The sequence below is a fragment of the Coregonus clupeaformis genome, chromosome 2 (genome assembly GCF_020615455.1).
Source record: "Coregonus clupeaformis isolate EN_2021a chromosome 2, ASM2061545v1, whole genome shotgun sequence".
NCBI classification, from domain to species: domain Eukaryota; kingdom Metazoa; phylum Chordata; class Actinopteri; order Salmoniformes; family Salmonidae; genus Coregonus; species Coregonus clupeaformis.
In genome coordinates this window covers 18,184,717-18,200,168 of record NC_059193.1, presented here as the reverse complement: position 1 = coordinate 18,200,168, position 15,452 = coordinate 18,184,717, and the positions used below count along the sequence as shown (strand labels likewise).

General features: G+C 41.0%; 1 protein-coding gene across 1 annotated transcript in view; it reads left to right on the top strand.

Moving 5' to 3' along the window:
* Positions 1-1,404: 1,404 nt before the first annotated feature.
* LOC121534037 (phospholipid-transporting ATPase ABCA1) overlaps positions 1,405-15,452 on the top strand; it is a 55,444-nt gene continuing 41,396 nt past the window's right edge. Inside the window, exons 1-5 of the mRNA XM_041840474.1 lie at positions 1,405-1,522; positions 3,597-3,714; positions 4,625-4,718; positions 10,529-10,670; positions 10,898-11,016. Of these exons, the coding sequence (XP_041696408.1) occupies positions 3,649-3,714; positions 4,625-4,718; positions 10,529-10,670; positions 10,898-11,016 (421 nt within the window). The 5' untranslated portion in view covers positions 1,405-1,522; positions 3,597-3,648. The remainder of the gene's footprint in view (positions 1,523-3,596; positions 3,715-4,624; positions 4,719-10,528; positions 10,671-10,897; positions 11,017-15,452) is intronic.

The following is a 15,452-nucleotide window of genomic DNA, read 5'->3' as shown; positions in this document are numbered from 1 at the left end:
AAGCCTATAATGGGATGACATCAACTTGACTTTAGACCACTTTTGAGGTATGTAAATGTCTAGCAAACTATGAACTGTCCCTTTTCTGATTGAAGTGTTGGAGGTGGTCTTCTGAGAATATGCTCTATCTGTTCAGATGCCTGGCTACTGAGTTGATAAATTATTGAGCTTTGAGTAGGCCTAGTTGACTTCTGAACTAGCTGAGTTTCCGATTCAGATTGGCAGAGTGGAAAGGTCATAATCCAATTCTGTTTCCTCTTTTATGCATGGAATGGTCAATATTGGTAAATTAAATATACTAAGATTGGTTTCATGACTCTATGCATTACCTATAATGCAATTATTTTACTATTTCATGGGCCTAATGATTTCCATCTATTAAAATATTTATTTGAACTAATCCAATTTAGAGGTAAGAGGCTATGCCATTTTTGGGGAGCAAATTACTGTGTTTTCACCAGACCTGGGTTAAAATATTATTTAAGGTATTTCAATTACTTTTCAATACATTTCAAATCAAGCATTCAGATAACCTTTATTTGAAAATGTAGAAAATACTAAAATATTTTAACCCATGTATTGGAAAATAGTATTTCAAATAAGTATTTGAAAATAATTTCAAAAACAATTTGGTCTACTATTTGGTTTTTGCAAATAACTATTCAAATACTCCAATAAAAGTACTTGTTTTCGGCTGTGTATTTGAAAATACTCAAATACACAGAAGGGGAAAAAAGTATTTAAATAACAAATACTCAAATACACATGTATTTGAACCCAGGTCTGGTTATCTCTTCTAATCTGTCCTTTCAATGACACTGTACTGGGTGTTTTGGCTTTGGGAATCTGTTTCACTATTTTACAAAGAACACACCCCCATAGCTGAACTGATTGTTGTTTCCGAAGTGATCGATATGATTAATCATTAGCCTATTGCTACAAGTTACAGTACATGCAACCGGGAAATATTTAATTAATGGTTTAATCTCAGGAAAGGCAAACACGACCAGATTATGTTTTGACTGTAAAGTATGAGGTTTAATGTAAACATGGATTCAAAGTTGTGATTGTTCATTTTACATTCTGTGTGGATTTTTTTTTACTATGGAGCCTAATACTTTCAATACATGTACGGCCTATGTTATTTATGGCCTATGGTATTTATTTAGATTCTCCTAATCGTGATCATCAATTCCAGATGTTTTAGGAGGTCGGGGAGTGCGAGTAGCCACTTCAAGAGCTGTTTTGAGTCTACACGTGCTCCACTAGAGGGGGGTTTAATCACATAACATATCCATGGACAATGGTATAACACCAGTTCTACAAGCGGATGTAGCAAAGGTTCTCTCCATATAAAAGCTTGAGTAGATTCAAATGGTTCTCCTCCTCTGTGTACAGATCACACATGCCTGGATAACAAGCCGAGACAAAATATAAAAAAAGTAGTGAATAATTATTATTTCGCTGGGGAGGAACCACAGTTAATACCGAAAGGAGTCTGATTTCGTGCCTTTGGAAAAAGGTAGGCTATTTCCATTTTCCACTCATTCATTGTCTCTAATTTTTATTGTGGGCTACTTCATTAGAAAACACGAGGAAGGCTACTGTATCCTAGTCCTCGGGCACATTTACAACCACATTATTTATTGTCATGTAAAATTGATTTACTCATTAAGGGAAAAATACCTGCAGGTTCCTTTTAGTTAGTCTGAAAGGAAAACGGAGAACACCGCACGTCACGAATATTTTCAGTAAACCCAGTGTTAGACAAAAGTAGGCATATTACACTTTCCCATATTTTATTACATTCTTTGTAGAGTTATCTCTGCGCACGTTACGAAGCAACATATCGCCACCAAACAAGATAATAACGTTACTCAAGTTAGAAACAAGTTTGAGTTACTTTGTCTAATTTACATAATGAGCTGTTGTAGGCTACACGTCAATATGAAGCCCCGCAAAATAACATGTTATTGATAAGTCCGTTAATAATTTGTGAGAATTTATTTTGTTGTAATTTATATTGTATTACCACAAACAGTCCACCTGGCTCTTGTGTGAGGACAAAAGACAGGGAGACAATTAAACTGTACACCGACTGTTCCTTCAAAGACTGCTAGAGGCGCTGATAGTAGCCAACTCATCCACTTATTGGGTTCATTAACTGATTACGCTACCTAGATAAAAAATAGTAATAACTGTTTTCGGTAATTTTTTAATGAGACAATGAAGGGACTACTCTAGAACAAACTAATGCAAAGAGGAGGGTTGTTTTGATATATATTTTGTTCATGTCATCTAATACAAGTACCACCATAAAAGCTTGTACTTGGCAGCTTTTTGCATGTGCATAGTGTCTAGTACATGATAACATACAGTTATTATGATTAAGAGATAAGTCGTAAGCCTACCAAGAATAACTTCATAAAGTCTTCATAAAGCCTTCATAAGCACTACATAAATGTGTCACACATGATCTATAACCGTATGTCATGCTCTATAAAGGGTTCATAACTGTGTGACATAACCACCTATGTCAAATGTGACATTACCCAATATGTCAAATATGGCATAAACCTGTGCTTTTTAAAGGTTTACATAAGCACCACTTAATAAAGGCTTTATTAATCATATTCAATTGAGGCTTCACAAAGCATCTATAACCTTGTCATGCATGTTGGTAGAGCATTGCAACGCCAGGATAGTTGGTTCGATTCCCGGGACCACCCATATGTAAAAAATGTGTAAGCGTTTTGCTTCCGTCCCTCTCCTTTCCCCAACCTGGGCTTGAACCAAGGACTCTCTGAACAGTCACCCACGAAGCATCGTTACCTATCGCTGCAAATAAAGCTGCGGTCCATGCAGTAGACCATTTATTGCCCAATTTTGAGAAATATTGTTAAGAAAACTTGACAATAAAAATATTTGAGATGAATATGCCATGACAATGTTAACACATAACATATATCAGCATGAGCTGTTTTCATTTCTACATGTAGGTCTTGATTTATGATTATGCTACATGTTTACCCTCACCTTTCTATTTCATGGTGATTTCCATGTTCATACTTTTTTTTCAACTTAATCTAGTCTGCCCAAAAACTTTTATGATTTTTTATCAAAAACATCACATGATTAAATCTGTTGGTGGAATGCTGATTAAATCATGGACTTAAAATACAACTTTTTTGGGATCTCCTTTAACAATTTAAAATGTAGGGCCCCAAGTGCATATGCTAAATGACTATTTAAATCACAAGCATTGTCCACCTGCACCATTCACAAAACAAACCTGCACTGTTTAGGGACCATCAGTGATCAAAGAACCACTCAGTGGACTCGGTGCATTGATGGAAGCACTAAAAGCCTGTAAATATCTGCATGTATGAACGTCCCCTCGACCCCTCCTCACTCCGAGTCTGCCTGGGAACACGGTGTAGAAGAAGTTCCCATATGAGGAGGACATATTGGAGAGATGTGATCTTGTCAGCTCCAGATAGACAAGTGACCCTTGACCTTGTACCTTTGAGCTGTGTGTGTGCTGGCTGGCTGGTGTCTTTTTACCCACCCTCACCACTGCCTGTGTGTCATTTCAGTTGAGAGAGCTGGAGCCGAGGGAAGCTTGCGCTTAAGAGGTCCAGAGTAGAGATGTCCATCTCAACTCAGCTGGGCTTGCTGTTGTGGAAGAACTTTACGTGCAGAAGAAGGCAAACGGTAAGCAGTCCATCTTTATATCACTGTGTGAAGTGTAGAAGTCCTTGTTAAGGAATTGGGACTTTTTTTCCCGTGGCTTTGTTTGATTGGAAACTTAAATTAATAAGTTAGTGAAATATAATGTATAATTATGTTCTTCTGTTATAATGTTTACAGTATATTCAAAACATGTTGGAATAACTGTATTATTATTGTATTATTACTGTATTATTGTCATATATTAAGAAAGATATACCGGGTCTACAATTCCGAACTGTTTCGGATGGAAAGCATGCGGACGCCTTAAGGCTGGTCTGATGCCAAAAAAGAAAGGAAATGATTGCTTACGTCACACATTTTACTGCAAAATTAAGTGAATTACTAGTTGCACTGCATGTAATTCACTACTCCCCAACACTGACACAGGGACAGTGCTTTAACTTAGCAATGTTAGCTTTAATTGCTACTACAGCTTGTCTGTACTAGTCCTCCCACGTGTCTTAGAACCCTGCCTCTAGATGGCTTTACAAGTGCTGGAGTAGCATCTCTCTCTGTCTCCTAATTCAATCAGCATGCACCTGATAACCCTTGAACAGAGTTGACTTTATTGTTACTGGATGTGGATGTGTAGCATTGGCTATTTTGAAGTCAGGGTTGGTTGTATTGATAGCTTTGCATCTATTATGAATGAGTTACTAATAAAAGCCATCTTGTGAGAGCTACATCCTGCCTGCGTATAGCGTTGATGCAGACATAATATATGTGGTAGTGAGGGAGCCATTTTTAACGCCAGCTTTTAAAAGCTCCAGACTATTAGCAGACAAGCTAGGCATATGGTAATAAAGAGGGGAGGAGTAATGGTTTCCATAGGATACGCTCCTTAATGAAAATGCCGATTGGCTTTCTTCTCTTGTTTGTGTTTTCTCTCTAGCTCCAACTGCTGATAGAGATAGTATGGCCCCTGTTGATCTTCTTCATTTTGATATCAGTGAGACTGAACTACCCTCCGTACGAACAACATGAGTGTAAGTAGGATGCACCTCCCTGTCCTTTTCATTGTTTACGCACACACTTCTTCACAAGACACTCAACTAGTTGGTTAACCCAACCTGTTGTTGTGGCCACAGAGACATTTGGATTTGAAATCTGGATGAACTCAGTTGCCTTTTATATATTGTACGCTGTACATGCCAAAGTTGCTACAGTATACAAGCTAGCAATACCATGCAATGGTATGCTACAATGCCATGTGCAGGCATTTATGTGAAAATGCTACATGCTGGCCACTCGAGTAAACACACTCAGGCAAAAATAATTATACATAATTTTTCACATTCCAACAGTAGCCTAATCGTGTTGATTTTTATGGTAAGTCCTTATCAGGTGAGGATGTTTTATGAGTTATTGTTATATGGGGAATATCCTGTCCTGCTAATGAATGCTCTGCATGGATATACCCCTGTTAATGGGTTTTTATCTAAAGCCTGATATGGTTTCTGCCTACTGGGCATACAACCAGGGGCGGATTGGCCTTCTGGCAAATGCCATATGGGCTGAACCATTTTTTTGTTAGGTGGGCTGCTCAAAATTGACAAACACAAAAAGAAAACGTGACATGGCTGGCGGCACATGGGCCTGCTAAGAATTTTTTTAAAAGATTTTTGCGCAATTTCTCTGTTATACTAATCTATAATGAGCTTTTGGCTGATCAGTGGGCAACGGCCGGACCCCTACCAAGATGGACTGGCGCGGTTTTCTGAACTTACATTCAAAGTCAAACGCGGCATCAGCAAAGAGACCTGCTCCGACTCCGTCATCAGTTAGACAGCCAAGATCAATGATCGTAAAAAACGGGAAGGGTGCCTATAGATGTAGAAAGAGCACATTCTACATTCTCATCTCACTCAAAACTTCCTATTTTTGGGGCAGCTAAAACCATAATTGGGTCAAACAGTAAAGTGCATTATCTTCATGATTCCTGTAATGAAAGTGTCTGCCCTGCCCCTGTGCATGTTTCGCTGGGGAATGCTGCTGTGATGAGCGAACCACTCTCCTCTCCCCCCATGCGCTTGAGAGAAACATGCATTCTGATTGTATAACGTTTAAAAATGTAATTGCGGGAAACTCACACCTTTAAAGCTTCATCCCCTTGTCCCTGTCAAAGAGAGGAGGGTCTCAGCTTTCTGTAGGTATACTAATTATTTCTCAAATCTCAATATTCAGCTTAATAGCAACTATTTTACAACCAAGATATTTGATATGGCTTTGAGATATAGAGTGGCATGCGCTCTAAATGCTCACCGGCCATTGCAAGGGCATAGGTCTCATGGGTAGTAACCTAAAACTGAAAAGTTTGTTTTAGGACATTACATTTACTGTTGGATGAATACATGGCTACTAGCAAAGTATTCAGACCCCTTGACTTTTTCCATATTTTGTTACATTACAGCCTTATTCTAAAATTGATTAAATCGTTTTTTTCCCCTCATCAATCTACACACAATTCCCCATAATGACCAATTAAAAACAGGTTTTTAGAAATGTGTGCCAAAAAAACAAAACAAACAGGATATATCACATTTACATAAGTATTCAGACCCTTTACTCAGTACTTTGTTGAAACGCCTTCGGCAGCGATTACAGCCTCAAGTCTTCTTGGGTATGACGCTACAAGCTTGGCACACCTGTATTTGGGGAGTTTCTCCCATTCTTCTCTGCAGATCCTCTCAAGCTCTGTCAGGTTGGATGGGGAGCGTCGCTGCATTGCTATTTTCAGGTCTCTCCAGAGATGTTAGATCGGGTTCAAGTCCGGACTCTGGCTGGGCCACTCAAGGACATTCAGAGACTTGTCCCGAAGCCACTCCTGCGTTGTCTTGGCTGTGTGCTTAGGGTCGTTGTTCTTTTGGAAGGTGTACTTTCACCCCAGTCTGAGGTCCTGAGCACTCTGGAGCAGGTTTTCATCAAGGATCTCTCTGTACTTTGTTCTGTTCATCTTTCCCTCGATCCTGACTAGTCTCCCAGTACCTGCCACTGAAAAACATCCCCACAGCATGATGCTGCCACCACCATGCTTCACCGTAGGGATGATGCCAGGTTTCCTCCAGACGTGACGCTTGCCATTCAGGCCAAAAAGTTCAATCTTGGTTTCATCAGACCAGAGAATCTTGTTTCTCATGGTCTGAGAGTCTTTAGGTGCGTTTTGGCAAACTCCAAGTGTGCTGTCATGTGCCTTATACTGAGGAGTGGCTTCCATCTGGCCACTCTACCATAAAGGCCTGATTGGTGGAGTGCTGCAGGGATGGTTGTCCTTCTGGAAGGTTCTCCCATCTCCACAGAGGAACTCTGGAGCTCTGTCAGAGTGACCATCGAGTTCTTGGTCACCTCCCTGACCAAGGCCCTTCTCCCCCGATTGCTCAGTTTGGCCGGGCGGCCAGCTCTAGGAAGAGTCTTGGTGGTTCCAAACTTCTTCCATTTAAAAATAATGGAGGCCACTTTGTTCTTAGGGACCTTCAATGCTGCAGAAATTTTTTGGTACCCTTCCCCAGATCTGAGCCTCGACACAATCCTGTCTCGGGGCTCTACGGACAATTCCTTCGACCTCATGGCTTGGTTTTTGCTCTGACATGCACTGTCAACTGTGGGACCTTATATAGACAGGCGTGTGCCTTTCCAAATCATGTCCAATCAATTGAATTTACCACAGGTGGACTCCAATCAAGTTGTAGAAACATCTCAAGGATGATCAGTGGGAACAGGATGCACCTGAACTCAATTTTGAGTCTCAAAGCAAAAGATCTGAATACTTATGTAAATATATATTTTTTTTTATTATTGTTTTTATACATTTGCTAAAATGTCTAAACCTGTAGATTGATGAGGGAAAAAAGGAATAATCAATTTTATAATAAGGCTGTAAAATAACAAAATGTGGAAAAAGTCAAGGGTTCTGAATACTTTCCGAATGCACTGTATATTTAGAGTTAGTGATCTAGTTAATGGGTTTGAGTTTCCACTTCCTCAGGTGTTGAACCCCAAATGAATTAGCCTATGTTTTTAGTTAGTGTACGTAAAGATGTATGTAATTCATCTCTATTGAAAAAAACAATCAGGAGATTCTGGAGTCCTATTTTGACAGTTAAATATAGCAACTATAGTCTAATTGTCAACCCAAAATGAATGTCAATCACTGGATTAGCTTGCACATCCAAAATATATTGAGTCATGCATTCCTGCTTGGATGTGTTAGATGAAACAACTTATTTCTTGAATACCTCAGTAGTCTACTATTTAATAAAGCACTACGAGTTACTTTATAAGATGATTACTCGTGATGTGGGTCCGACCAAATCATGGACTAGTGCCACCAACTGTAAAAGTTAGAGGCACCATTGACACCAGGGGAAAATGTTAGTCAGGAACCCTGTAGTAATTCATACTTAGGGTAGGTGTTGATTCAGGGGAACACATATGACAGGCACTAATTTGCAATATAGCCTAAAGGCTGGTTTACAGTCCGTCTAGCAACATTTCTGTAGACAATTGTTGTAGCGACATCATGAACATTCTATTGTCGTCCAACATCAAACGTGTAGTTGTTGTTATGAAAAAGTACACAAAACGTCAGTATCTGCATGACATCAGCAGCCCGTGAGTGCACAAAACATTATGAACACCTGCTCTTTCCATGACATAGACTGACCAGGTGAAAGCTATGATCTCTAATACTTGTTAAATCCACTTCAATCAGTGTAGATGAAGGGGAGGGCAAGACATAATATTTAAGTGCCTTTGAACGGGGTATGATAGTAGATGCCAAGCGCAACGGTTTGTGTCAAGAATGGTCCACCACCCAAAGGACATCCAGCCAACTTGACAGAACTGTGGAAAGCATTGGAGTCAACATGGGTCAGCATCCGACACCTTGTAGAGTCCATGCCCCGATGAATTGAGGCTGTTCTGTGTGCAAGGGGGGGGATCATTTTCTATTTGATTTGACAGTTCATTCGTGAGGTGGCTCATGATGGCAGTGGACATATTAGTGGTTTTAGGGGGGGTTTAGAGTTTGACACCTTTATTGCTGCTCTATTTTCATTATCAAGGTTTTATATGTGAATGCTGATGAAGGTCGCAAGGCTTAGGTAGACTATTTGGCACGGGTATGGGAAAAAAGTACGTAATGGCCATGCACTGGCTGAACCAAGCATCTTTTCACCAGAATGAGATAACCAGTAGAAGTTCTGATATGCTAGAGAAACCTTGGGTAATTAAATCTCTGGGGGCATTTCACAGAATAGGATCAATAAATTGGCCAGCTACCTTCCCTATACTGAAGAAGCTTGTGTTTATTACTATGGGACTCGATACTCAGCATTCTATATGAGACACAAAATAAAGAGTTACAGCTATGTGTTTAACAAAGTCAAACATATTGACATATTGATCCTACTTTGTGTAGTCTACAAACCTGCTTTAGGATATAGTTGTGTAAGACAAAGCATTTATACAGCTACTAATAACTATTATTAATGGGATGAACACATCTCCTGAGAAATCTTTGTCTACAACAGAATATCCACTTTCTTTCATTCCCGGAAGCCTGCGCTTTGTCCATCTGCCAGAAAACAGAAGCATTAGCTGGTAAATTGCTTTCAATTCCACCTAAAGTCCTGGTTAGGCAGAGGCATGCTTTTCTTTGAGTCATACATCACGTGGGTCAGTGTATGTTCTAACTGCTCAAACACCAAATAGGAAAGACATGTTCTTTCTTGCACAGGGCCTGGCTAACCTATTGCTTTTGGGGATGGATGTTAACCACACACAAAAAAGGATTTCAAAAAACAAGTCTCCAGATTTATGAATGTGGTGATAATTTGAAAACTGCCCAGCTAAATGGCATTTAGGATTCACATTTATCACCCACTAGTTAATTAAGTCATACATCTGTGTAGGCTGTTGATGACGATCACACTGAAAAGCAAGATGGCCGCCCTGAACCTGCTAAGCACTTGGCTACGTGGGGTTATCTCTTATCTCTGCTTTCCTTAGCAATGGGCCAGTTGGCAGTCTTAAGGTTTACTGATAACACACCTACCTTTTTTGACCCATCACACAAATAACTGCTTGCCTCTCGGGGAGGGAGAGACGGCATCTTGGGGGGCAAAGGTCGTACATTGTACTTAGGCAATCACTCCCTCACGTCAATAAGGTCTGTAGCTGCCGAGTGAAGCCCTTAGGATGGGACAAGACGTGGTTAGCTGATGCTAGCTCATCCGCTGCCGGCCCGATAAGGCAATCTGAGAACACAACTCTCTGTGCTCATCCAGGTGTACCTGCATTTTGCCTAGACAAAAATAGCATTTTGGAACTCTGTACATGATGTTCAAAGACTAAGTAGATCCAGCGGGTTGATATAGAGGCCTTTTAAGCGTCTCAGGATCAGTTCAAACGTGACTGGAATTACCCTATGTTCTCTCCAGTCCACTCTCTGTTGATAGTGAGGGTGAAAAGACTGAAATATAAACATGGAATTGACTACTTTAAAAGTCTTATTTTACATTCATAGATGTGGTTGAATGTGCTTTAAACATTGTTACATTTCAAAATATACCAAGTTGACTCTCTCTTCCTGGTTCTCTTCCTCTGCGCTCCCGCTTCCTCTCTCTGTGTGTCTTATGACTGTACTGTACAGTGACCAGTGGTGTAGTAGAGTTGATTTTTTTTGCCCAACAGTTTACCAACCTTTTGCATTGGAAAAAAATAGGAAGCATTACTTTTTTCAACACTATATAACTGACAGTGACATTACTGATAGTATCCCTCTCTGTGTCTCCGTCAGGTCATTTCCCCAACAAGGCCATGCCCTCGGCAGGTACCCTGCCCTGGATCCAAGGCATCATCTGCAATGCCAACAACCCCTGCTTCCGCAATCCCACTCCTGGAGAGTCCCCTGGGGTCGTGGGTAACTTCAATGAGTCCATGTGAGTCCCACCCCAAGCTGCAGCTCTATATCAGATAGTCTCCCTTTAATAAGATATGAAAACATGAATACACTTTATTTTGTACTTGGTTCGTTTCATTAGATTAATAACGTCCAAATAAAGAAAATGGTCTCTTAAATGTTTCTTGTAAATATAATATTTATAACTTGAATTGAACTGATTCAATTGTATTCTCTGTTAATCTGTTTCTCTGTGGATGTCTGTAGAATCTCTCGTTTGTTCTCGGATGCCAAGAAAATCCTGCTGTACAGTCAGAATGACCGGAATCTGGACGGCTTTAAAGACCTTATCCAGGCCCTGAAGACACTACATGCCAACACCGAAGGTAAGAGGCACCTCCATAGAGTGCCACAGCATGAGTCATAATACCCATAAAATTTAGCGGTCAAACAGGGAAATGGTTCCAATCGTTTCTCCATCATTCATTTTCTAATGTTAGCTAAATGTATACTAATCAAAAATATAAATGCAACATGCAACAATTTCAAAGATTTTACTGAGTTACAGTTCATAGAAGGAAATAAGTCAATTGAAATAAATGTAGTAGGCCCTAATCTATGGATTTCACATGACTGGGCATAGGCCCACCCATTTGGGAGCCAGGTCCACCCACTGGGGAGCCAGGCCCAGCCAATCAGCATGAGTTTTTCCCCCAAAAAGGGCTTCATTACTGACATAAATACTCCTGAGCACCCCCCTATCCTCCTGAGACGATCCCGCAGGTGAAGAAGCCGGATGTGTAGGTCCTGGGCCGGCGTGGTTACACGTGGTCTGCGGTTGTGAGGCCAGTTGGATGTACTGCCAAATTCTCTAAAACGACATTGGAGGCAGCTTATGGTAGAGAAATGAACATTCAATTCTCTGGCAACAACTCTGTTGGACATTCCTGCAGTCAGCACGCTCTCTCAAAACTTGAGACATCTGTGGCATTGTGTGACAAAACTGCACATTTTAGAGTGGCCTTTTATTGTCCCCAGCACAAGGTGTACCTGTGTAATGATCATGCTGTTTAATCATCTTCTTGATATACCACACCTGTCAGGTGTGTCAGCAAAGGAGAAATGCTCACTAATAGGGATGTAGACAAATTAGTGCACAATATTTGAGAGAAATAAGCTTTTTATGCGTATGGAACATTTCTGGGATTTCTTATTTCAGATCATGAAAAATGGGACCAACACTTTACATGTTGCGTTTATGTTTTTGTTCAATTTAGTAATTAATAAATTGGCTACATTTCTTTAAATGGACAATTCTGTGAACTGTCTTGTGCAATGCAATGCTTGTTAGCAAAGGAGATGACAAGCAGGAGCTTGCAGGGATTTGTAGTTTTGGTCTACTTTGATGCTAATTAGCAGTAAATACAGCCAAATGTATTGATAAAAGTCACCTTGTCTGAGTAAGATTTACATGGTTATCAAAATGTCACGCCAGGGTAAGCCTACAAGAAACACAGCCCTTATTTTAAGTGTTTCTAAAATCCTCTATGGGAAAAATGAATGGTGGAAGAACTATTGGAACCATTTCCCCGTTTGACCGCTAGGTTTTATGGCAGGGTTCTTCAAATCCGGTCCTGGAGGGCCGAAACACCTCTGTTTTTCATCCTCTCCTTCTAATCAGGGGCTAATACAGACCTGGGACACCAGGTGAGTGCAATTAACTACCAGGTAGAAATAAAAAACAGAAGTGTTTCGGCCCTCCAGGACCGGAATTGAAGAACCCTGTTTTATGGGTATTATGACACCTCCACTGTGGGGCTCTATATAAGCCATGGATCAATGCAATAGTTCATTGGTCAATGGAACCAACCTATTAGAGACTACAAACACTACTACATTCACAAGAAACACCAGGGGCCAATTCATTTGAGGGGAACGTTCATAAACTCACAGCTTAGAATAGACAGTAGTTTCGCTGAAGCTGAATCAAGAGTCATTCCAGGTCTACGTAGTGCATTTCTGTCTGCCGTGCCCCACGTTTGGGCAGAAAAAAATAGGGTTAACACTAATTCCCTTAAACAGTGCTGACTCACAGCGGGACTCCCATCCCCCTTTTCCTGCTCCAACCTGTCTTCTGGGTTACCCTCCTGTGCCTGTGAATGGCTGTGGATGGATAGATTATGCAACTTCAATTTCACACTCAGATTTCTTCTATAATTACATTCCGTTATGAGCAGTTAGATTAATTTGTGTTTAGAGTGGCAGTGGTGGCGTGATGTGAGAGGCAGTGGGTGGATGAAAGCCGGCAGAGCCTCTCCCCACTGGCAGGTTGGGGCAGGTCATGGGGTGGGCTGATATTTGGCCTCATGTCTTGAAAGTATTCTCATAGGTTATTCAAGATAGGACAGATTTTCCCTGCTCCCTTACTTGCTGTGTGCGGGGAAAGTAGTGTGAGATTCCTGTAAAGAGTGTTAGATAATCAATAGGACCGTGCCTTCGTAGTCATGTGACCTTATATTACATTAACTTGGGTAATGGACTTTATAAAAGGATAAGCCTTTCGTGGGAGTAGTATAACAACATACAGACAAGACTTCAATCTCAAGGCAAATACAGTACTACTGTAATGCATGAGGTCTTTGCATCCACTTTGACTGATGGTAGAACATTTCTGCTGAGGTTTAATTAGGTATATTTACATTTTAGTCATTTAGCAGACGCTCTTATCCAGAGCAACTTACAGTTAGTGAGTGCATACATTATTTTATTTTTCATACTGGCCCCCCGTGGGAATCGAACCCACAACCCTGGCGTTGCAAATGCCATGCTCTACCAACTGAGCTACATCCCTGCCGGCCATTCCCTCCCCTGCCCTGGACCAATTGTGCGCCGCCCCATGGGTCTCCCGGTCACAGCCGGCTACGACAGAGCCTGGATTCAAACCAGGATCTCTAGTGGCACAGCTAGTACTGCGATGCAGTGCCTTAGACCACTGCGCCACTCGTGAGACTATTGCGCCACTCGGGAGACTGTAAGCAGAGTATTGAAGTGTAGGTGCCTCAAACAACTAAAATGTGAAATCTGAATTGAGCCTTTGCTCATGGCAATAGAGGTGAATGATTGTGCTAGGTCTCTCTCTTATGACTAGTGGCCACCTGTTTTAACATACTTCCATTAATTTATTAGATTTTGCCAATCAGTTTCTGGTTCAGTCTACAACCTATTTACTAGTTTAAGCAAGATATTGAAAACACGGTCCTGTAGGTGAAGCCAATAGAGTTTGATAGGACTGTGGGGGTATTTTAATCGTGACTCATCCCAATAGCGGCTTGGTATATTACTTTTCTATGTATAAGTAAGAACAGGGATGACGTAACATCCCTTCCCCAGTGGTGGTTGATTACGTTCATTCTGGCTCCTGAGTTCACAGTGCACTGACTATACAGTGCATTTGGAAAGTATTCAGACCCCTTCACTTTGTTCCACATTTTGTTACGTTACAGGCTTATTCTAAAATGGATTCAATAAATAAAAATCCTCATCAATCTACACACAATACCCCATAATGACAAAGCAAAAACAGGTTTTTAGAAATGTTTGAAAATGTATTAAAAATAAAAAACACCAGTGGTGGGTTGATTCTATTCATTCTGGCTCCTGAATTCACAGTGCACTGACTATATGCCCTTTAGCACAGTCACAGATCTGATCAAGATACTCCTGATGATCCACGTTGATGATATCCGTTAACCAGTCCTTTCTGAAAACCTGTCACATTTTCCTTATACAGTGAGGGAAAAAAGTATTTGATCCCCTGCTGATTTGGTACGTTTTCCCACTGACAAAGAAATGATCAGTCTATAATTTTAATTTTTATTTGAACAGTGAGAGACAGAATAACAACAAAAATATCCAGAAAAACGCATGTCAAAAATGGATTTGCATTTTAATGAGGGAAATAAGTATTTGACCTCCTCTCAATCAGAAAGATTTCTGGCTCCCAGGTGTCTTTTATACAGGTAACGAGCTGAGATTAGGAGCACACTCTTAAAGGGAGTGCTCCTAATCTCAGCTTGTTACCTGTATACATTTCGGTTACTGGCACAACGCTCTTACCCACTAAGCTACCTGCCGTCCTTCGTATAAAAGACATCTCTCCACAGAAGCAATCAATCAATCAGATTCCAAACTCTCCACCATGGCCAAGACCAAAGAGCTCTCCAAGGATGTCAGGGACAAGATTGTAGACCTACACAAGGCTGGAATGGGCTACAAGACCATCGCCAATCAGCTTGGTGAGAAGGTGACAAAAATGGAAGAAACACAAAAGACCTGTCAATCTCCCTCGGCCTGGGGCTCCATGCAAGATCTCACCTCGTGGAGTTGCAATGATCATGAGAACGGTGAGGAATCAGCCCAGAACTACACAGGAGGATCTTGTCAATGATCTCAAGGCAGCTGGGACCATAGTCACCAAGAAAACAATTGGTAACACACTACGCCGTGAAGGACTGAAATCCTGCAGCGCCCGCAGGGTCCACCTGCTCAAGAAAGCACATATACAGGTCCATCTGAAGTTTGCAGATGAACATCTGAATGATTCAGAGGAGAACTGGGTGAAAGTGTTGTGGTCAGATGAGACCAAAATCGAGCTCTTTGGCATCAACTCAACTCGCCATGTTTGGAGGAGGAGGAATGCTGCCTATGACCCCAAGAACACCATCCCCACCGTCAAACATGGAGGTGGAAACATTATGCTTTGGGGGTGTTTTTCTGCTAAGGGGACAGGACAACTTCACTGCATCAAAGGAACGATGGACGG